The sequence below is a fragment of the Cygnus atratus genome, chromosome 14 (genome assembly GCF_013377495.2).
Source record: "Cygnus atratus isolate AKBS03 ecotype Queensland, Australia chromosome 14, CAtr_DNAZoo_HiC_assembly, whole genome shotgun sequence".
NCBI lineage: Eukaryota > Metazoa > Chordata > Aves > Anseriformes > Anatidae > Cygnus > Cygnus atratus.
The window spans coordinates 123239-145360 of NC_066375.1; the positions used below are offsets into that span (position 1 = coordinate 123239).

The window sequence follows — 22122 nt, forward strand, 5'->3', positions numbered from 1 at the left end:
TCTTATCCACCTACAGTAAAAAAAAAAAAAATCTAGTAGAAGTACTATTTACAATGAACAGACTTCTTTAAAGATTGTTAGAATAATTTTTCCTACTTACAAGCTATTGAAAATAATGAGCTAAGTGTCTGTTATGGAGTGAAGACATGGAAAAAATGAACACTAAATGACTTGTGCTTTAGAACAAAAGTGAGACACAAGACACGTTTGCCTAATTCACAGAAAAACAAGCAATTTAAAATGCTGTTTTGTTTCAAATCACTGGAGAGTTATAATTGAAAGTACCTTTCAGTCATTCACTCTCCTACAGCAAATTTGTCCTTTCAATCATTCACTGTTTCAGTACTCACCCTCCCCCAGGACCATCCTGATAAGCTTCTACTTAACCAGCACCCTTAAAATACTTAACTTAGTTTGCAAAGTTAATTAAATAAACGCCTCTAGCAGTTACTGAATAGACTGTTCCTGATGACAGGCCAGGCACACATCTGCTGACTGGCACACAGATGCTTAAGAATAGGTGCTCTCTAGGGGATTTGCTCAGTAGAGGTTAAGGACAAAGGGCTTAATTTTTTTTATCATCTTTAAATACTGAAAAATTTTCTTACTTGCAAGTTTCCATCACTGTGAAACAGAATATTCTTTTGTTCTCAATTTATTCAGATTTTTCAATTCTCACAGTCAATCCTACTGTGATTGCATTCTGTGACTAACTTGTTGGTTCTCTTCCTTTTGGTCGAATTTCAACTTAGAAATCTCATCAGTCATAGAGAATATTCATTGTAAGAGTATGTGGAAGGACAGTGTCTCCTCCTTTAAGTGTAAAGGTCCTTTTCCAATGCAACGAGGGATAATAAGACAGGGAGGAAGCCATAAACAACAATGCAAGGGAACACAAGACTGACCAACATATGATATGTGATACAGTGATGACAAAACCTGGGCAGTCACAATAATTGACAAGGGCATGTGAGCGCCAGTGTGAAGATGCTTATTCCAGTGAGGTTATCTGATGAAGGGCCTCCTCAATTTGGAGATTAAGGAAAAAGGGAAAAGCCAGAAAACAAATACACCAAGACACAGATCTAACAAAAGAAACATAGACAATTAAAAGAAACAAACCTCCCACTCACAGTAACTGACAGACTATTTAGAAACTGCAGGAAGATCAAGCAGCACTTTGCACCTGACTGTTAACCAGGGGGTCCCCAACTGGGAAGGGTGTAGGAGTCGGTAGTGCTCTACAAACCCACAAAGGGGTGTGCAGGCAAAGGGGGAGCAAGGAGGCACAAAGAGGTGGGGTAGGTGGAAAAAGGGTATAAGAGGAGCTTTTAAGTGCACTTGTCTGGCTGAGCCCTGTGCCTGATCACTACAGTCTGTCCTATCTTATGTTTTCTTATTAAATCTTAAATATTTATCTCTATGTGTGCTGTAAGGACTAAGTGACAGCTACTGGTGAGACCTGCATGCATGCGAGTGAAAACTGGTGCCAGCTACCAGAGCTGGATCAGGGGACTGGATAACCCTGTCCTGTGGTGGCAGCTCCTGGAGTGAGTGGGTGTCTTTTACTCCCAGACACTGGTTCAGGCATGTATCTTCCCCAAGCGTCAGCAAACTTCAAGCTGGACCAGCCCATTAGAAAGGAGGGCTTAGGCTGGTGCCAGGATATCTTTCAGACACCAACTCTGTTCTGGTACAACCAGTGGAATTTGAGAATATGGAGAGCCTGTGGCATGTGTGTGAGTGCCAACCAGAAAGCAGCAGTTGTACCCCTCAGCCTGGGCAGAAAACCTGGGCCTGGCCCTGGGGCACCACGCTGTGCTCCAGGAGCTGGGCAGCAGGAAGAGGTCTTGTATGCTCTTTACATCATTTAACGCTCATGATTAACACTATTTTATTCCAAGGCCATGCTAAATTAAAACTACAGCCTCTGTGTAATATGTATTATTGGCCATTAGTGTCACTGCACACCTATTATGCCGCAAACTCATGTTTAGATTGTTCCTCCTTATCAACCTCTTTTTAGTAACTTTAACAATATATTAGTATCCTCCATTCCAATTCTTCCAGATATTAAAATTGCAGTTTTTTCTTTTTGAAGTCGAAGTTGTTTTCATAAACAGGAATCTTCCTTCTCCTCCCAGCCTTCCCCCCACCTCCCACAAAGCAGAAGCAAGCAGGGGTGGAAGCTGTCTCAATACAAATAATTTGTACTGATGTTTAGAATTATCACATTAAACATAACAGTTTTTAAATCGCATATGAATATGAATGCAAGCCAAGCTTATTAAGCTCAAGGTCCCATATCACACTGTGATAAAGTGGATAGTCCAAAGGAATAACACACAAAATATCAACACATCAGTTAAAAAAAAAAAAAAAGTAGTTCTGGGTGGTTTTGTGTGTGGTTCCCTCCCCAACTGTCTGATACGGTGCTTAGTTTCTGGTCTAGTAGTCTACCTGCAGATTATAAAGCCAGAGTATTAATAATGATTTAAAAGTGATTTGGGGTTGGGGAAAGGAAGGAAAGGAGAAGCAGTACCAAAATTTCTCAGCACAATTAAAGTATTTCCTTAATACCAATGAAGACAGATACAATTTTGACTGTTCACTTATGCAATCTGTAGTTGCTCACAACTGTTTTTTTTCCTCTGGACAGGGATTAAGAGATGAAAATGAATAACAAAGGTCATAATGTTATCTAACAATGTTATTATGCAACCCTCCTGTCTTCTGCAACTTAATTTCTGCTTTATCCATTACCATCTATGAATCCTTATCTTGAGGTAAATATTTTGCTTTCCCCCCAGTTCCATTAGCCAATACAAAAGACAGATGAAAGCAGCCCATTTAAACTCCTGGAAATCTCATTGGAATCTCTAGCGCATCTTCTATTATATTCACTTATTTATATAGTAGAGAAAGTTGTTTTGTTTTTTTTTCCTGTACTCCTTACTGAGTTGGGGTTTTGTTTTTGTTTTTATAAGCTTTCCTTTGATTACTTAAAAATTAGCAGTTTCCCTTCTACTTTTCCCATTGAAAACAAGGGCATGTAACTGAAAAATCCTTGAGCCACTTCCCTACTGAGCTCCTAATACCTAAAGATACCCATCTCAGATGTTTCAATTACTTCTTTGCTTTCAGTGTCAGATAGTATATGATGCTATTGGCTCATTTTTCTACTATGGACACATCTTTGTTCTAAGAGACAAACTGGCAATCCATAAAGGGTTCTCAAAATGTAGCCTCATATAACTTAAATGTTCATGTTCTCATGCACATTTGTTGATATAAAGGCAAGATATTTTAAGTAGGTTATCTTCCATGTGACATGACAAAATGAGTTACATTAAGTACAGCGTTCCAAGTCATTTTAAGGTTGTATTGTGTAAGTTATTTCTCAGATTAAGGCTGAATAAAACCAGAGTGCTCAAAAGTTCACTAAAAAGTTGTCTCTTACAAGTTCTTTATCAATTATCATTTTCATTTGGATCCTCTCTTAGATCAGATGATAGAAAGGTTATTTTCTTTGAAAAGGAGGGATTAATCAGAGAAAAAGTAGTTCAGTACAGTTCCACGTACACACTTTGTACCAGGAACATGTTTCAAAAGATTTGCTGGCAAATATGCATTTTTCTTGAACGTGCTGGATCATGAGCTACTCACCTCTCCCTGGGCTTGTGATCGGTTTGTTTTCAATTTGTCCTGTCCAGTAACAGCTGGCAAACTGGTATCAGAGATTCTCACAGTTGTTGGTGTCAAAGCAGTTGTAGTAACTGTGGTTGAAGAAGTCACTGTGCCTTGGCTAACCTGTTCCAGTGGTTTTCCTGCCTCTTTACATCCAGATCCAACTAGTAACGCTTGTCCAGCCACAGCAGAAAATGGAGTGAAGGGTAATGCTGTGTCACCACCAACTGGTTCATCTTGGACTACTAGTGTTCGACCATTCTCTTTGGTGTAAGTGGCAAAGCGAATATTGCGATTAATTTGAGGAATGAATGAAGGCAACTGCTTGGCCCTTGGATCCAGTCCTGTTTCACTATTGGAGCCTCCTTTCCAAGGACCTCTGCTTGCCTCACCTCCATCACTGCCATTGCTATCCACCTCACCCTTCTCCTTTAGCTTCTTTGTTGCAGGATCACACCCAGAATCTGAAGCATTTTTTCTCCTCCGTCCATCTTTTCCCTCCAAACTTTCTTTCTTCTTTTTCCCTTTAGATGATTTAGCTGCTTTAAGGCCCCCTCCCTACAATAGACAAAACCATAAAATCACTAAACAGAACAAACAAGTCTACATGTTCAAAGATCATTTTCTCTGTTAGAATGAGGAATAATTATGCTACTCTAAGCTTAGACACATTTCTTTTAAACAGATCTAGAAGATATGACATGAACACAGAACACAAGCATGAACAGTCTTCTGTTTTTTTGTTTGTTTTTGCTTTTGTTTGCTATTGTTTTTTTTAACTAGGATAGGATCTACATAGTAAGTTTTTTAGCTGAGCTAGTTTGCTGCAGCACATACTGTATCATAGCAGATTCTGGGGAACACAAAACATGGCCAACATAATTCTTGCTAATGCACGAAAGATATTTGCGCACTAACTTGTGCAACAAGTCTCATCCTGATGGTTCTTTTCAGGGGCAAACATCTTGTTCACTACCTGAAGCCTATAATTTTTAACTGTAGGATATAACATGCCCTTTTGACCAGGATAAAAACAGGTCCAGAAGTTATCATGTAATCTCTCAACTGAAGCAATGAAATGCCACTAGCATACAAGTCTGCTTCAGAAAGGCCAGATGATATATTTCTCTTTTTTTTGTTTTTTTAAATGCCTAACATGGTCTGTGGAAAAGCAAAGGGTGATCCTGTTAAATGAAGGCACTGAGCACATGGACATTCTTTATTAGAGAACTACCCCTTCAAATGGAACACAACCACTCTGATTACTGAACTCTTACAATACCCATGCTGAACTTAGTAAAACAGGCCTAAACTAAGAGAAAAGATTGTTTAAAGGAAGGTATGACCATTTCTCAGAGGGGTAAAGAAAGTTTTCCTCCTTCAGTTGCATTACCAAAAGCCCGCAGTGAACATAAACATAGGAACAACTGAATACTGATGTTTAGATGTTTTATATCTAGATCGTTACCAAGTTTCATACTGTATACACAAGATCTGAACTGCTGCAGTACCTCACTTGGAGAAGTGTTATCCATCACCACATGAATCAGTCGAGGATCCACTGACTTTATTTCACCACTCTAATTTTTATGCAGATTGATATTGAGGAGGTAGGAGGAACAAGAGAAGAGGTTAGTTTTTAGTTCAGAGCATCAACATAATATCAACGTAAGAGACCTTAAACTCTCTGCAGCCCATCTCTCATCTGCCCTATTTTTGTCCATTTTCTTACCAACACTACAACCTTTCAGTTTACCTTCTGTCCTTTTGCTCCTTCTCTAGTCAATAAAACTTTCAGATTTGATTCCTACTATTGTTTTCTTATGTATTTGTTCTACTGAGCAACTCTATTTGCAACTCTCGTTGCATTAAGCACATCTCTCTAAATCCATTTTAGTATTGTTCTAGTACTCTGCACCTTCACTCTGCTAGATATAAAAAAGACTACTGGAAGGAAACACCTCAGTTTATGCTAACAATCCCCATCGGTATCTCCCCAAAATGAGCAATAACTACCCAATCTTTGTAGCTGTGCATGAAGGTTACCTTTTTATCTGACAGTACATACACAATAAATTGGCTTCTTTCCTGGCATGTATCTGTTGAAAGCATATACTCCAGAATTTCAATGTCTCTCCAAAGTACCAGAATTATTAACCATACATGGTATATTTTTTCCTGTGTATTAGCAATAGATCTAGTACTCAGAGTGCAAGATTACTGCCCATGCATACAGATTCAGTGCATTTGTTCTGCATGTATTTTATTGCATATGGAAAAGGCTACAGGGGAAAAAAAAAAGAACGCTGCTATAGTAATTTCCACACAGATCCACAGACCTGTTCTAGTTGCTCCTGAAAAAGGAAGCCGCTAGGAGCACGCTGCTGGTAAGGCTGAGCAACCTGTCAGACTCCAGAATCACATAAAGCAAACCAAATGCTGATTGTAACACGGCATACAGCCAAAACTAAACTACACCAATCAAATCTGTTTAGACTAAGGCTTCATCTTCTATGATGCACTTGCTTCAAACTACTTCTGCAACCTGTCAGATACAAGTTGAGACATGGAATAGAAAAACCACAGCATTACAGACCCAGAAAGGAGCTTTCTCTACAACAACAAGCTCAAATTTTTTCAATAGTCAGTATTTTTTCACATAGAGCTCATTTCCAAAGGAGTTCTTACAGATTCTTTTATACAAGTGGGCTGTGTATCATCATTTATTGGGAGAAGTCATCACAACAGAAAAAAAAAATCCATAAAGCCCACACAATAAAACACACACACACGCAATAAAAACAACCAAATAGCCAAGAACCAGAAGTTCAAGTTTTGGTGAAGCTGTCATTCTCCATGAAACACTGAGAAATGGTATTTTAGAACTCTCAAAGCAGTGCTTAATATTTTTACCTCAGTCACAGACACTTCCATAAGACGAGTTATTGGGTCTTGATGGCTCACAACACCACAGAGCCAGCTATTCTCATCCTCTGGTTGGTAAACCTTAACTCTTTGGCCTTGGATGCTGTAAGGAACTGGAAAAGAAGCACTTTGAGTACATCTTCCAGACAAGCTTAGCATCATACAAGGATCATATGTGCACAGAAGTGCCAGCTTTCAAGTGGAACAAAATTAAAATGCTAGGGCTTCTGCTATACATTTTGCATATGCAACTCATTCTACTGTAAGATGTCAATAAGCCCAAGTTACTGTAAAGGCAAAATTCACTCAGTTTACATATTTTATTAAACCAACAGACACCAAATCCCCATTATGTTCCCCTTCAAACATAACACAGTGGCCTACCTCTAATGTGGACACCTAACCTGTGAACCCAAATTCTGGATGGAAAAATTATTTTAGCACTTGAATTAGAAGATCCCAATGGATAACCAAAAGCTACAATCAGGCTTAAATCCTAATATGCAATCCAGATAACAACTAGGGTATTTACACTGTGCTGAACAGCCTTGGTCACACAGTATTTGCAACTTAAATGATTCATACATTAATTATAAAAATGAAGGAATTTGATATAACAAAGGGAAAATTTCTCCGGTCCAAAAAATCAACAATTACAGAGCAACTTCATTTCTAAAATTCCAGAATTATAGAACAGAATCATAGAACAGCATCAAAACTTTAAAAACTCAAAACAAGGAAGATTAAAAATCAAGAAAGTTGTAAATACACGGACATTATCAATAGTATGATGTCCTCCTTTAAACAGATCTTCAGTGATCATACACAGCAGGTATTTCCAGTTGTATCTCAGCAGCATACTTACTGGCATTCATCTCAAAATAATGATTCCTTGTAAAGAGCTTGCAAAAGAACACAGAAAACCAATCTTCCAAACCAACAGTAACAGATACTATTACTATTCCCCTTCACAAATCCCAGAATAACGTAAGTGTTCCCCAACAGTCAAAGTGGTTCTGAGAAAGAAAAACACAGTATTACCTCTACTAAATATCTCCTGAAGTTTCTGGTCACTGAACAATGCATTAACAGATTCTCTTAGTGAAGGCTGTTCCTGCAGAATCTGATTCTGACTCTCCGTTCCCATCTGCCAACAACAAACAGTTTTAATATAAAAGTAAAGTGCTTTAAGGTGAAAGAGGGATGAGTTTGAGGGAGAGCTCTTCTTGGACTGCTTTCAGACATTAAATAAAACAAAAACAAGAATAAAATTCAGAAGAAACATTGCTGAACATGCCAGGAAAAAAAAAAAAAAGGACTAGCTATGGAAAAGCTGTTGTGAAACTTCCATTGCAATTATCATCTACACAACACTTAACAGACAGCTCTCCAACTGACCAAGATAGGCAGGAACCAGGATTTTTAGAATGCAGATGAGGTTAATATAAGTACCTGGAAAAGCAGAAAAGGAAATCCAAAGACATGACAGGGCAGCGAGTGGAGGAAGACAAGAATATGGAAGTGGAACAGCACAGAAGTTTAAAAAGAAAAAGATTGTCACACAGAGCATGAAGTTAAATTTGCACTAATCTGAACACAGTTCAAATACCTGAAACAAACGTAATCCACTGGCATCAGACAGGAAACGTAAGTGTCTGTCCAGAAGAAACTCCACTGGGACCACAGAGCCTAAACCTAGCTTATCCACTAGAGGAGTGAAGGTCTGTGGTAAAGAACAGAAAAATGACCGAGCACACATATAGACCAAGAGCAGTTGTTTTCATATGCTATTTAAATATCAAAAAATAAAGTTTCATTTCTCAACCTGCACTTCCTAGTACCTGAGTTTTAATGCAAACTATTACTCATTATGTCTAAGCAAATAATTCTTGCAAGTGTGTCATATAAAATACAATACAAGAAATTGCAGAAAATTGGCTCCACATCTTCATTGGAACTTAAAGCAGAACTGAAAACGTGTTTTGTGATATTTGATTTTTCATAGGTAAGCACCTTCTGATGCTCGGGTTAAAAAAAAACTTGGGTTAACAGTTCAAACTATGCTACATATTTCAGGTATAGCCTTCTGAAAGGAGTGTTTTCATTTCTGCACAGAAGTTAAGTGCAAGTACTTCATAGGCATGTTAATGAATGGGAGCATTTCTTGCTACTGTTCTGAGCAAAGATGAAGTTCATACCAGGTGCGCTATTGATAGTACAAACCGTAGAACAAATTACTAATGGAAGAATATCTAGCAGAATCAGAATGATAACATTACAATATAACTTGCTGATGGAAGATGAATATGCCAACCACTGGAGTCTTTGAAATGTGTAATCTGTCTCATGCTCACACTTAAATAATCATGTGTTAAAATCACGTATGACATTTTTGCCTTAACAGATCATCAAATTTGTTCACACTCTACTCTCCTGTACATGACAGCATGAATATCAAATGCAGTGCACGTTTATTCTCCCATTGAAAGGAAAAAACTCACCTATAGGAAAAACACTGCCTACAGAACCTCTACTGTAACGGTCTGGTTTTCTTCTGACTTAAGACAACTGCAGTAAAAACACCCTCAGAGCGAGATGCAGTGCTGAACTTGTTGCTTTGAGCTCAAGTGTCCATTTAAAAAAACAAGTTCAGATTCCACCAAGGCACAAGGTCCTTGATTGGCAAACACATTTCAATGGGCCCACACCCTATTAAAAAGCAGAGAGTAGGATCTCAAGCAGAGATCTAAAGTCTTATTCTCACAATTTAAAAAATCCTATCACACTCAAAGTTCTAAAATAGGGAAAAATAATCTTTGACGTATCTACCACATTTCTTCAGACACGCTGGTAAGAGATACTTCATTTCTGTGAGGTAACAGCATTCAATTTCTGGGGCATGAACTAGAAGCAAGTGCCTCTCAGATGCTTTTCCAAGGGCACTAAAACTCCCAGTTACCTTCTCTCCTATTTACCATTCAAAAAAGCCTGTCTCCAAGCAATTTTTGGTACCTGCAGAGCGGTGTACTATTCAAGCCTTGTGTTTCATGGTACTGCCCACGCAAATCTCTGAGGATACAAGAACTTTTTGGTCAAATACTCACCAGTGCAGGCCATTGTGTAGGTGAGACTCGAGTCCCCTGAAGCATAACTGGATCATTTCGAGGTGCCCAAACCAGTGATCCTTCCAGCAACAACACTATAACTTCTTCAGCATGGACTTTCACCCAGGCATGTTGCTTCCAGTTACAGCCATCAAATTCCACAAAGATCTGATTAAAAAAATTAATTTAGCCCTTTTCAGACAGAGTAGAAAAAAATCAATTTTTACAATCCCTATTGATGAGAATACAGCAACTTTAATCAGAAAAATTGGGATTAGTATTTTAATGATAACACTGAGAACCATCACATCTGCATAACTATCATATTTCAAAAGAAACAGGACTAGAATTCACAGCAATTACTAAACTATGAACATTTATTTATTCCCCAAACACACACTACTGGTTCCAAATGCTGCATTTCTCCGCGCAAAACTAAAGATCTGAAACTTATTTATCCCAAAATACAACTGGTGACCCAAAGCAAGCCTCTTGTACATTGGGATTGCTAGAGAATTTACAGACTCCTACTTGGCATTTCAACAGATGGCGTGTATCAGTACAGATAACTTTGTAAGTGACATTTACCAAATCAAATCCTTCAGACAGGAAAGCCTATGTTTATGAAAACCACTCTCTATCAGAAGTTTTGTGTCACCTTGAACATTAAACTTCCTGAATCAAATGCAAGTATTTCTGACGGCATCTAGAAATACTTACTAGATTTTTAATGACATTATAAGTACAACATAAATTGCACTACAATTCTAAATCACTGTTCTCAGATACCATCCTCATTTTTCCCTGTCACAAATGGCAAACATCAAATCCATATGCAATTATACTGCAAGAATGCTAAGAACAGGAACAAGTTACAAGTCTCATTCCATGCCCTAACAATTAGCGCTATTAAATGTTAAAATGAAGTTGCATTCCAATCTTTTAGATACAGAACTTACATACTACACGCATATAACCAAAAATAAGTCAGGTGAACAGAAAGAAATTCCTAATCAGTTAAGAAAGACCTTAATCTGGATAGTCAAAACAGAGTTTTGTAATAATTGCAAGATCACTGAGGGTAACAGACCGCTCTCTGCTTTAACAGTAATCCTCATTAATAGAGGTATTGGAGACCACTCATTCTCCTCTTCCCCACCCCTTCCTCCAGACTCAAAATCTGTCCAGCAAGAGAGGGAAAAAACATGAAGCAGCTTTCCTGATGAATTCTTGATCTCCATTACTTCCTAAGCTGCCCTGCAGAGAAAGACAACTGTATTTTTCCAGATATCCTTCCTCAAATTCAACAAGTTACATCAATAAAGAAAGTTTGACTAAACACCTTTTCTGTTTCTGGGCCTGTACCTTTCTTAATAATATATCTGTGCTATTATGACAGTAAAATATGACTTTAAGGAAGGACTATCATGTTAAGAGTAGAAAGCGGAATTGCTTGTTTGTATGTATGATATTAGTCAGGTAATCATCTTATGATTCTCTTATGTTATATGAAAAAGGTGGCCAAAATGAACTTCTGGAATGATGCTAGCTAGATGCTAGAAATACACGTCTTTTCTTACGATACTTAAGAATTTGAATAAAAGGAATAGAGATTTTATAAACAACTACACAGAAAAAACACTTCTTGGTAGCAAAACCCCTTAAAGTAGTTGGCAAGGATTAATAAAGGCAGCCAAATTCAAACAAGCAGTAAAGCAAAGCTTACTGCTCTGTCCCAAAGAAATAATGATACCTATTAATTTACTACTTTATACAAGACTTGAGTCAACTTATCTTGTGACACACGTGAAATCAGACTATATGTAAAATTTCTTCCAGTCTTAACGTATGAGACACCTCACATTTCTATGAATCATTATAAATTGATAAATTGGAAAAGCTCTACTTTTAGCTCCAAATGTAACAAGTTACTCCTTGGTTTAAAACACAAAACACAGAACAACTTCACCACAGCCCTAGAAAAAATAGTATTTGATGAACTTCAAGATGGGTGTTCCACATTTCTTTAAGATGCTTACTAAAAATTGTGAGAAATACCGTGACTGTCAGCAGTAGCAATGGTTCTGTTACTTAACTCAGAAAACAGACTTTGCATTTTTTGTTGTTTTGTTTTTTGAAACCTCAGATCCAGAATCTGGGTCAAAAAGAGAGCAAAGTCTTACAACATTATCATATTAAGCTCATCTCTCTTCCTTGCAAAACAGAGAAGTCATGGCAAGTTTGTTTTACACACTTTATGTCCAATACTCGGTTTTCTTCCACTTTGGTATACAAGAAGCAATAAATACATATTATATATATTATTTATACACACACACACAGCCTGACAAACTTTGATTTACAACCACCAAAGGAAGGCATTATTAATTCTAAACCAATACCAGGTAGAGTATTTTCCTCAGCACAGATATGGAGAGCAGCTGTTCCAATCCAATGCAACACCACACATCGCATTAGGAAAAATTATGCCAGTAGTTTCCCAAAGATCACACCAAAGGACTGCAAGCCTCAAGACAAACAGCTACATTTTCACTTCCTGTTTCCAGAATCTACAATAGAAACTGCTTTCTGTGTACAGGGCATGCAAGAAGCAGAAGCTGACTTGCAGAGCACACTGCATATACATTACTTCGTATGACTACAGAATATAACTACAGCATATTCTTCAACTGATGCCTCATACACTTAGTGGGTATGAGAAAACTACTAAGGGAATCCTGAAAGATAAGCCTAAAGCAAGGACAGATTAGACAGACTGGAGAGTGAATAACAAATATTCACTTTTGATATGTAAAGTGGTAAACAGCAATACTCTACCTCTGTTGTAAAACTCAGAAGCTTTAAGCAAAGCTGTTGCATTATAGATTAAAAAAAAAAAAAAGGAAGTTCTCAGTTTAATTTGAAAACACTAGTTTTGAGTCAAAAGGGAAATGTCTGCATGCTAAAGCCCTGGAAACCCTGGAATAAATTACCTCTCCAATATATCAATGGCCCTGCAATTTGTGGGGTCACATATACTACCATCTGCTGACCCTTCCACGTTTGCTCACAACTCGTTCAGACAACCCACTGATAACGACAGCAACTGTGCTTTTCTAATACCAAAACTTTTGAACAGTGTTATTGATGATATCAACAAGATATGCAATTAGTGCCGGTATGTCTGTATTGCATAAAAGAAAAAAATGATGATGCTTAGACAACATGCGACTGCAAGATTTCCCAAGTTCTCCTACACCAAAAAATGCCTTCCTTAAGCAATATCTAATTATGAAGAATAACAATTTTAGTAATTTTTTTTAATCTACAAAAAGTGTTATTGCAACTCAAGAAAACAGAGGGTACACGAACACCTGTTATTCTCCTAGCTTCCCCCCCTTTTATTAATTTGCCTGTCTGTCCCAAGAAAAGTGACGCTAGAAAGCAGAGCTGTTGCTCTGCTTTATTTGATATACAAAGACAGCCTGAAGTGTTTGTCTAGAAGGCACAGTTTTGTGTAGCTGTCACACTAACACTCAGGTCTTAATACACTCTAGAGAACTATAGCCTGGTTCAAATAGAATTTCTCCAAATTTTCTAACACCAGTTCCACTACAAAAGTAGTAACAAAAGATGTAGTATACATAGGACACAGATATTGGTCTTTTTCATCACATGACACAGGCTCCAAACATGATTTCTGATAGAACTACTGGAGGTTATTGCATTATAATTTGCACAAAGAACTAATGTAGATGCTATCTACGAAAAACATATGAAAAACTTTACATTTTAGGGTTTTATATACTTAGGAAAAAAAGGAGGTAAAAAAATCCAAGTTCAAAAATATCCCTTAAAATGGTCTTAAATTTTACCTAGTTTTGAAAGGAAGGGTGGTCCATCAGTTGCTAGAGAGTAGCCAGAGACCCAGGTTCAATTCCCTGCTCCATCAGAGGCTTCCTGCATGACCTTGGACAAGCCATTTATTCTCACTGGCTGAGTTTCCCCATCTGTAAATTGGAATAATAGTACTTATGCCCAGAAAGGAGGCACTGGTAGGAATCTATTGCAGACTACCAAGTGAAACTGGGTAACAGGTTTGTCCATGACCTCTTACTCATTAAGATGCAGAAAGAAAAGAACTCCGTTGTCAACAAGTAGGAGAAGAAATAAGAAGGTAGATATAGATACTGAGATTTCAACTTGCGAGACATCTGAGATCTCATGCAGCTAGTACCACCATTAATTAGATCTAAAAAATTAAACTACAGCAGTATTCCAATAGCTAATGCATCCAAAGTGTTATTTTGGAATCCATTATGGCAGACAATGAAGTTTACACCTATGCACAAAAAAAAACTTTGAAGCATGATTACTGAATTTTTCTTACAAGCAAAGAAGAAAAAAATCTACCTGAAATATATATTTGCTATGTGTTTTAGAATGGCTGATTCCCAAAACTAGGAAAATTACGGAAAAAATCAAGGAGAAAAATCCACCTTTGAAATAATTTATATTGAGCCAGATAACAAATGGATTTGAACATATGGCCAAAAACTCCACAATTACTACAGGGAACAACTATGCTTAAAGGCTGATACTGATTAATAATTATCACAAAATAGTTGAGGTTAGAAGGGACCTCTGGAGGTCATCTGGTCCAGCCCCCTGCTCAGGCAGAGATATCCAGAGCCAATTTCCAGGTCTATGTCCACAAAACTTCTGAGTATCTCCAAAGAGTAAGACTCAACCACCTCTCTGGGCAACCTCTGCCAAAGTCTGATCACCATCACAGTGGAAAACTGCTTCCTGATGTGCAGACAGAGCCTCCTGTGTTCCAGTTTGTGCTCATGGCCTCTTGTCCTGGCACTGGGCACCACTGAAAAGAGCCTGACTCTGTCCTTACTGTATCCTCCCTTCAGGTATTTATGTACATTTGTAAGATTCCCCCATGCCTTCTCTTCTCCAGGCTGATGAGTATTATCCCATGGTACTGTACCAAGCAGACCCCGGAAGAGGCCAAAGTCTGCTCTCCCAAAGTCCAGGGCTGTGAGCTAGCTATTCACCCTTTTCACTGCCCTACAGATCTTGAACTCCAGCATTTCATGGTCACTGCAGCCAAGGCTGCCACTGACCTGCATATTCCCAACGAGCCCTGCATTACTGGCGAGAACAAGGCTCAGCAGAGCACCTCTCCTCATTGGTTTCTCTACTGCTTGGAGAAGGAAGTTGGCAGCAACGCATTCCAGGAACCTTCTGAATTGCTTATGTCCTGCTGTGTTGTCCCTCCAACAGGTCTCAGGGTGGTTTAAGTTCCCCATGAGAACCAGGGCCTGCAAACGGGAGGCAGCTTCCATCTGCCTCTAAAGGGCCTCGTCTGCTTGTTCTACCTGGTCAGGTGGCCTGGAGCAGACCCCCAATGTATTGTCCTCACCTAACCCTGTCCTCCCTTTAATCCTAACCCACATACATTCAAAAACTGAAGGAAAAGAAAACTATACAAGGGAACTTTCCCATCTTTCTGTTTTGCAAAAGGAGCATCATAATCTAGTATAGGCGAGACACAAAAAAGGGACTCCTGGCAGCAAGTATTGACAACACATGGCAGTCGCTACCAAGCAGCACTACCTCACAAAAGCATCATCAGTTAGTTAATCAATGATAACAAGAGGTAAGTAGTAAGACTTTTTCCAACTAAAAGTAAGTACAATAAAAACAGTTTCAAAAGAAAACATACGTACAAACTACAGAAGAAAGTAATCCTGCCACTGATAGAAAAGTCCAATGCCTTGATTAGACAGGGCATCTAATCAAAAGGAAGTAGCACAAACTAGTAGATATAGACAACGATGGTTTGAAAGCGAAAGCATGAAGCATCGTGCAACTGAAGTCACAAGCACAATGACCTTGAAACAATAACTATGCAGAGGAAAAACAGAATTTTGTTTGGATTCTTTAATCAGCAGTCAAAACTGGAAGCGTTAAGCATCAAGTGTAGAGAGTACTCTAACACTATCAAGAGAAGTTACTGTATAACCAAGCACATTTTATGACCATTTTAAAAGACTATTCAAGGACCAAACAGAAAAGGATACACAAACTTACACTGCACTTGCTAAGTCTTATTGGAAAAAGATTTCTCCCAATGTTTCCGTAAGAACGTGACATGGCTGCACATATGCACTGGGCTGGGGTAGTTAACTTTATTCACAGTAGCTGGTATGGTGCTGCGTTTTGGATTTGTGATGAAAAGAGCATTGACAAAAACACTAATGTGTTAGTTGTTGCAGAGCAGTGCTTAGACAGAGCCAAGGACTTTTCAGCTTCTTGTGCTGCCCTGACAGTGAGGAGGCTGGGGGTGCACAAGAAGCTGGGAAGAGAGACAGCCAGGACACCTGAGACCCAGGCTGACCAAAGGGATATCCCATACCACGTGGCATTGTGCACAGCAATGAAAGCTGGGTGGAAAACATAGGAGAAGGGAGGATATTTAGCGTTACGGCATTTGTCTTCTCAAGCAACCAGTACGCATGATGAAGTCATGCCTTCCCGGAAGTGGTGGCTAAACACTGGCCTGCCACTGGGAAGTGGTGAATTAATTCCTTACTTTGCTTTACTCGTACACGCAGCTTTGCTCTACCAATTACACCATCTTTATTTCAACCCACAAGTTCTTGCAATTTTACCTTTCCTATTCTCTTCCCTATCCAGCTGGTGGGGAATAAGGGACTTGCACAACTTACAACTGCAGAGGCATTCCACCCCCCTCGTCACACCCCTGCTCCTTGCATTTCACTGTAAATGAGTAGTTACAGAATCCCTCATGACACTTGATTCTTGAGAAAAGCAGTCAGTGGAGACAAAAAAGACGCTGTTCACCAGATGAATGCAGATTTTCCCGTGCTGATGTCTATCTTTCACATCTTGGAAGACAGAACAGCCATCAGAAGAAAACGTGGCATAAAAAGCATTCATAATACTTTGTACTTAGGCCACCAAGAAAGTATCAAAGAGTGAGTGGAAAAAACGTACATCCGCTGCTTTGCTGTCAGCTCTCCTTCAAAGAACAGTATTTTACTTGCAAAGCAAGTAAAAATTTATTTAAAAAAATAAAAACCAATGTCCTGTTGGTCTATCTACAACTCTCTTCAATCAAGAAGCATTAAAGATATGCCCTACCTACTGGCCTGAACAACGTCCATCCATCCCAGTATTCTGCTTTCAACTGCGGCAATATGAGACAGTTAATGAGACAAAGACGGGAACACCTTCCACAGTCTATTACCCTTAGATATCCTTCTGACATACAAACTCACGCAAGTAACTTGCTGACAGAATGATCACTGCAGGACAGAAGAAAGTGACACTGACTAGAGTGGCATAGAAAGCAACTGATACCATATAATCCCAGCTTGTTGTGAACCTTCCTGGCACTTGCATGGTGTCCCAGCTTCAACTCCCCACATGCAAACTCTTCTTTCCAGATCTATTGCAATCTGAATGCCTTTACAAGCTCCCTATTCAGTCTCAATCAGGTAACATGAAAATTCTGCAGCAGACGTGTACCCACAGACACCCTACCCCATATGGGCAGTATATGTACTTTTTCGCAACATTCTTCCCTACTGCCAAGATGACTTTCAAGTAGCATCCCAAAACTGCTTGAAGGCACACAGATCTAAATCCAGTCCTATAGAGTTGCAGCATTTTTCATCTACAGTCTGGAGGATGCATAAAGTGACCTAGAGAAATTAGTTGAAATACAGAATCACAGAATCGTCTAGGTTGGGAGAGACCTCCAAGATCACCCAGTCCAACCTCTTACCTAATACTAACAAGTCCTCCACTAAACCATATCACTAAGCTCTGCATCTAAACGTCTCTTAAAGACCTCCAGGGATGGTGACTCAACCACTTCCCTGGGCAGCCCATTCCAATGCCTAACAACCCTTTCAGTAAAGAAGTTCTTCCTAATATCCAACCTAAACCTCCCCTGGCACAACTTTAGCCCATTCCCCCTGGTCCTGTCACCAGGCACGTGGGAGAATAGACCAACCCCCACCTCGCTACAGCCTCCTTTAAGGTACCTGTAGAGAGCGATAAGGTCACCCTGATATCTGTGGTTAACTCAAATATTTCTGATACTTGCAAAGTAAATTGAGCTTATTCCGCAATTCAGGTAATTCTTAAATATCAGCTTTATTCCATGAAATTGCTTATGAAGAAGACACCACAAAAAACATGTAGTAATCTAAAGTAGTACTGCTTTTCCAATATTAAAAGATTATTTTAGCAGCTTTCTGAAACACTTTAAATGTTATACTTTTTGCCTATTCTCTGGTTTCCTGCCTTGGAAAGGCACAGATATAAAACTGTTCTATATTTCTTAAAAGCCAACAAGAGACTATGGGCTACTAAGTGAAACTACCTTTACAGGACACCGCAAGAAAACACAGACTTCAGTCACTCAGAGCAGAACACATTTTATTCTAGCTTTCTTCAGACCCCATCCACATTATTACTTTATCTTAGAACAGTAATTCCTTGAAGCGTGGTTGACTGCCTGGTGCCAAATCCTCACTTCTGGCTGAATGAATTATAAAAAAAGACAACGTTTCTGATAATACATCTTAATAGAATAGTTCAGTTGGAAGGGACCTTCATAGATGATTTAATCCAACGGCTTGACCCCTTCAGAGCTAACCAAAAGTTAAAGCATGTTACTGAGGGCATTATCCAAATGCCTCCTGAACGCTGACAGGCAAGAGGCATCAGGTACCTCTCTAGGAAGCCTGTTCCAGTGTTTGACCACCCTTACAGTAAAGAAATTCTTTCTAATGTCCAGTCTGAGCCTCCTCTGGTGCAGCTCTGTGCCATTCCAATGCATGTTCTGTCACTGGTGACAAGGGAGAAGAGACCGGCACCTCCCTCTGCACTTGCCCTCCCCAGGAAGTTGTAGAGAACAGTGAGGTTGCTTCTTGGCCTCCTCTTCTCCAGACTGGACAACCCAGGTATCCCCAGCCTCTCCTCGCAGGACATGCCTCCCAGCCCTTGTACCAATTATTGTCAAAGTGGTGTTCATTTTGTATGGAAGGTTCCACGACAACACTAAATATTCCACATTACAGAACTATGAAAAATCCACCTGAAGTATTTTACTCAGTTCACATTTAAGAGTTCTTTCACAGCCTTGGAGAATACAGTGTTTAGAGATAGCTGCATCACTGAAACAGTGCTGACTGAAAAATTACTGATGAAAGGAACTAGGTTAGGAACATGAAAGTTATGAATTTACACATACACACACACAAAAAGAAAGCAAACTACTTCCTACGCTATCAAGCACAGAAGTTGATTTTTCCTTTGTCAAAACAGTCTAACAGATGTCACATGGTTGAACAGCAACAACTAACCAGGAAACAAGTGAATACTTTTTGTTGGGCAGAGATCCATAAAAAAAAAAAAAACAACCAACCAACCAACAAAACCCCACACAGTCCACCGGTCCTTCCACCAAAACAGTAGTAAGATTGTAAGATCAGGAATAGCAAAAATTCATTACATCATAGTCCTATTTGAGTCAGATGGGACCATAATGCAAAGGTACCGATACATGTCAAATGCAGTCTTCTACAAGAGTAGCTCTTCAGATCAGGTCTTAGCCCCAGTATGTTTCCACACTTCAGGTGGAGTCTCCCACACCTCTCCTAATTTACTTTTGAAGATCCCCTCTTCTAAACTTTTTTTTTCCTCCTTAGACAAATAAGGCATCAACTAGAGTGCATCACCACAATTCTCAGCCACAGCTGGGGGGTGCCAGGCCAGGCCACCAGGAATTTCAAAGCTAAAACCAGCATGCTACTTCTTACTCAAAGCTTTAGTTGTCTGTTCTAATCTGCTCTCTGCTAAAAAACACAGTCTTCCCCAGTTTCATTCTTATATGAACTAAGGCACCTTTAGGTAAAAGAGAGAAAGAGACGCTTTTCCTAAAACCAGGGCTAGGAAAGCAACGTCATTTTAAGAAGGCAAGAAAACTTCTCAGCGTTGTAACTCCGCAAAGAAACCCAAAGAACTTGTTGCGACGACAACAAAACTAAACTAATCATAAAGACAGCCGACAAAACTCTTCACAAACACAGCTGCATTCCTGTACCACGGGTCATTTTAAAAGCCAAAGTTCTCAGACACCTCCAGAGCACATCTTCACTCCCAATGAACACTTGGAGAACTGGCACACACAAAGAGAAACAGCATGGATGTCTTTTGAGAACTCTTCCGCAAGTCTTCACTTGAGTTTCACTGTGCTTACTACAAATAAGCCAAATGAAACCAAGAAAAGCGTTTAAACACGTTACACGCAGCACAAATCGCTACCGCTGAAAACAGAAACGAAGACAATAAAGCCGCTAAGCCCAGCTCGGAGCGGCGTCTCTAGACACGGAGCATCACCGACGCTGCTCGAGAACCCGTAAGGGCCTCCCAGAACACCGCATCCAGAAGTCGCGCGCACACGCGGCAGCGGCACGCCGCAGCAGCTCGCACCCCCCGGCTGCGGCAGCCCCCCGCCCCCCGCCCCGCGCCCCGGCGGCTCGCGGGGCCGTCCCGGCGGCGCGCTCGCCGCAGGCCGGGCCCGCCGCTCCCCAGCCCGTGCGGCCCTGCGGGGAGCGGCGCCCCCCAGGGCGGCGCCCTCCGGGGCAGCGCGCGCGGGTCGCCGGCGCGGCGCCGCCGCGACCCCCCGGGTAGGCCGCGCCCCGCAGCCCCGGCGCCTCGCCCGCCCCGCAGCCCTGCCCGGCAGCGGCCCGCACCCGCGGCGGGAGGCCGCGGCCCGCGCGCGGCCGGCCCGGCCCGCCAGCGCCCCCCGCCCGCGGCTCCTCGCCACCCCCGCGCCCGCCGCCGGGGCCTCACCGCCAGGTCCTGGGGCACGGCCCCGCTCATGGCTCGCACCGTGCCGCTCCGCCAGGCCCGGGAGGGCAGCGCAGGCCCGGGCTCCGGCCCCGCCGCCTCGCCCTCGCCCGGCCCCGCCGCCAGCAGCAGCAGGAGCCGCTTCCCCACGGGGGAGGCCGCCACGTCCGCCATCCCCGCCGGGCAGGAGCCGCCGCCGCCGGCCCAAGCCCACCGGTCGCCGCCGCCCCGAGACACCGAGCGAGCGACCGCCCCGCGCTGGGCCTCCGAGCACCGCCCGCCCCGCTCCCGGCATGCACCCGGCGCAAGCCGTCCTCCCCCTCCTGCCTCTGCCCCACAGTGCCCCGCGCCGCCCCGCCTGGCTCCGGCGCCGCTGCCGGGAGGCCCGGGGAGGGCCGGGAATCGCGGTCCGGGGCGGCGGCAGCTCAGGAGCCGTTACCTAAAGTTGGAGGTAAACGCGCGTTTAAAAAGCAGCGTGATGACAGCCGTGGCTGCGGGGTCCTAGCGGCAGTTTGGAACGCGCCAGGTGGGCGTGAGCTGGCCGCGAAGGAATGGCGGCGGCGCTAGCCCGGGCCCTTCGCCGCGGGATGTGGCAGATTTCAAACGGCGCTTGGCAGGCGGCGAGTACCGTTTCACATCATTGCGTTACGGGGATGCTGCTGCCAGGATTAGCCGATACGCTTGAACAGTCCGCACGTAGAATGGTGCGGAGCCCCAGCCCCTCTCCTTTCCAACATCCTCAACCACAACAGACGTAGAGTCCTACACCTAGAGAGATGGGCACTTCACGGCTTTCTGCTCGTGCACCCAACAGCACTCAGACTGCAGTGAGGAGTAGGCGCTTTGGTCAGTATCAGAACAATGATCTTGAGGACATTTTTTTTTGTCCTTACTGTTTCCTCACTCTGGGAGAGTCACAGTTAACTTGACACCGAATCATCAGGAAAGGCAAGTTGTTTGCTTTTACCTACATGTATTCCAAATAACTGCATCAGGTTGTTTTCAGAAGATGACTTTTATCTTTGTTAGTTTCTGGTTACAGAGATACGGTTTACTGGGACATGGGTAAGATGCTGAGTTCAAGTTTATATTATGTGCCTGTCCTCAGAAGTCTATTTTTACATTTCATCCCATTATCTGTACTTTTTATTATTTATTATTTTAGTCATCATGTGGGATGCAGATAAAATACGGGTCAGGTTCCAAGACACATTATTAAATCTAGAGAACCTGAGAAGACTTTTTTTTGGAAGCTTTATCTGCCCGTAGGAATTTCTGAGATAACTCATGAAATACATACCTATTCAACATCGCTCAGTGCCAGGTCCTGCACTTTGGCTGCAATAACCCCCTGTAGCATTACAGTCTTGGGCAGAGTGGCTTGAAAGGTGTGCAGAGGAAAAGGATCTGGGGGTGCAGACTGATGCTCGCCTGAACACGAGCCAGCAGTGTGCCCAGGTGGCCAAGAAGACCAACGGCATCCTGGCCTGTATCAGGAATAGTG

At 41.5% G+C, this 22122-nt stretch overlaps 1 protein-coding gene across 1 annotated transcript in view; it reads right to left on the reverse strand.

Moving 5' to 3' along the window:
• Window positions 1-20902, reverse strand: part of KDM3B (lysine demethylase 3B) — a 53038-nt gene extending 32136 nt beyond the window's left edge. Inside the window, exons 1-7 of the mRNA XM_035560802.2 lie at window positions 20622-20902; window positions 9717-9884; window positions 8222-8335; window positions 7654-7759; window positions 6601-6725; window positions 5199-5267; window positions 3667-4245 (exon numbers count right to left, since the gene is read on the reverse strand). Of these exons, the coding sequence (XP_035416695.1) occupies window positions 3667-4245; window positions 5199-5267; window positions 6601-6725; window positions 7654-7759; window positions 8222-8335; window positions 9717-9884; window positions 20622-20792 (1332 nt within the window). The 5' untranslated portion in view covers window positions 20793-20902. The remainder of the gene's footprint in view (window positions 1-3666; window positions 4246-5198; window positions 5268-6600; window positions 6726-7653; window positions 7760-8221; window positions 8336-9716; window positions 9885-20621) is intronic.
• Between the last annotated feature and the right edge of the window lie 1220 nt (window positions 20903-22122).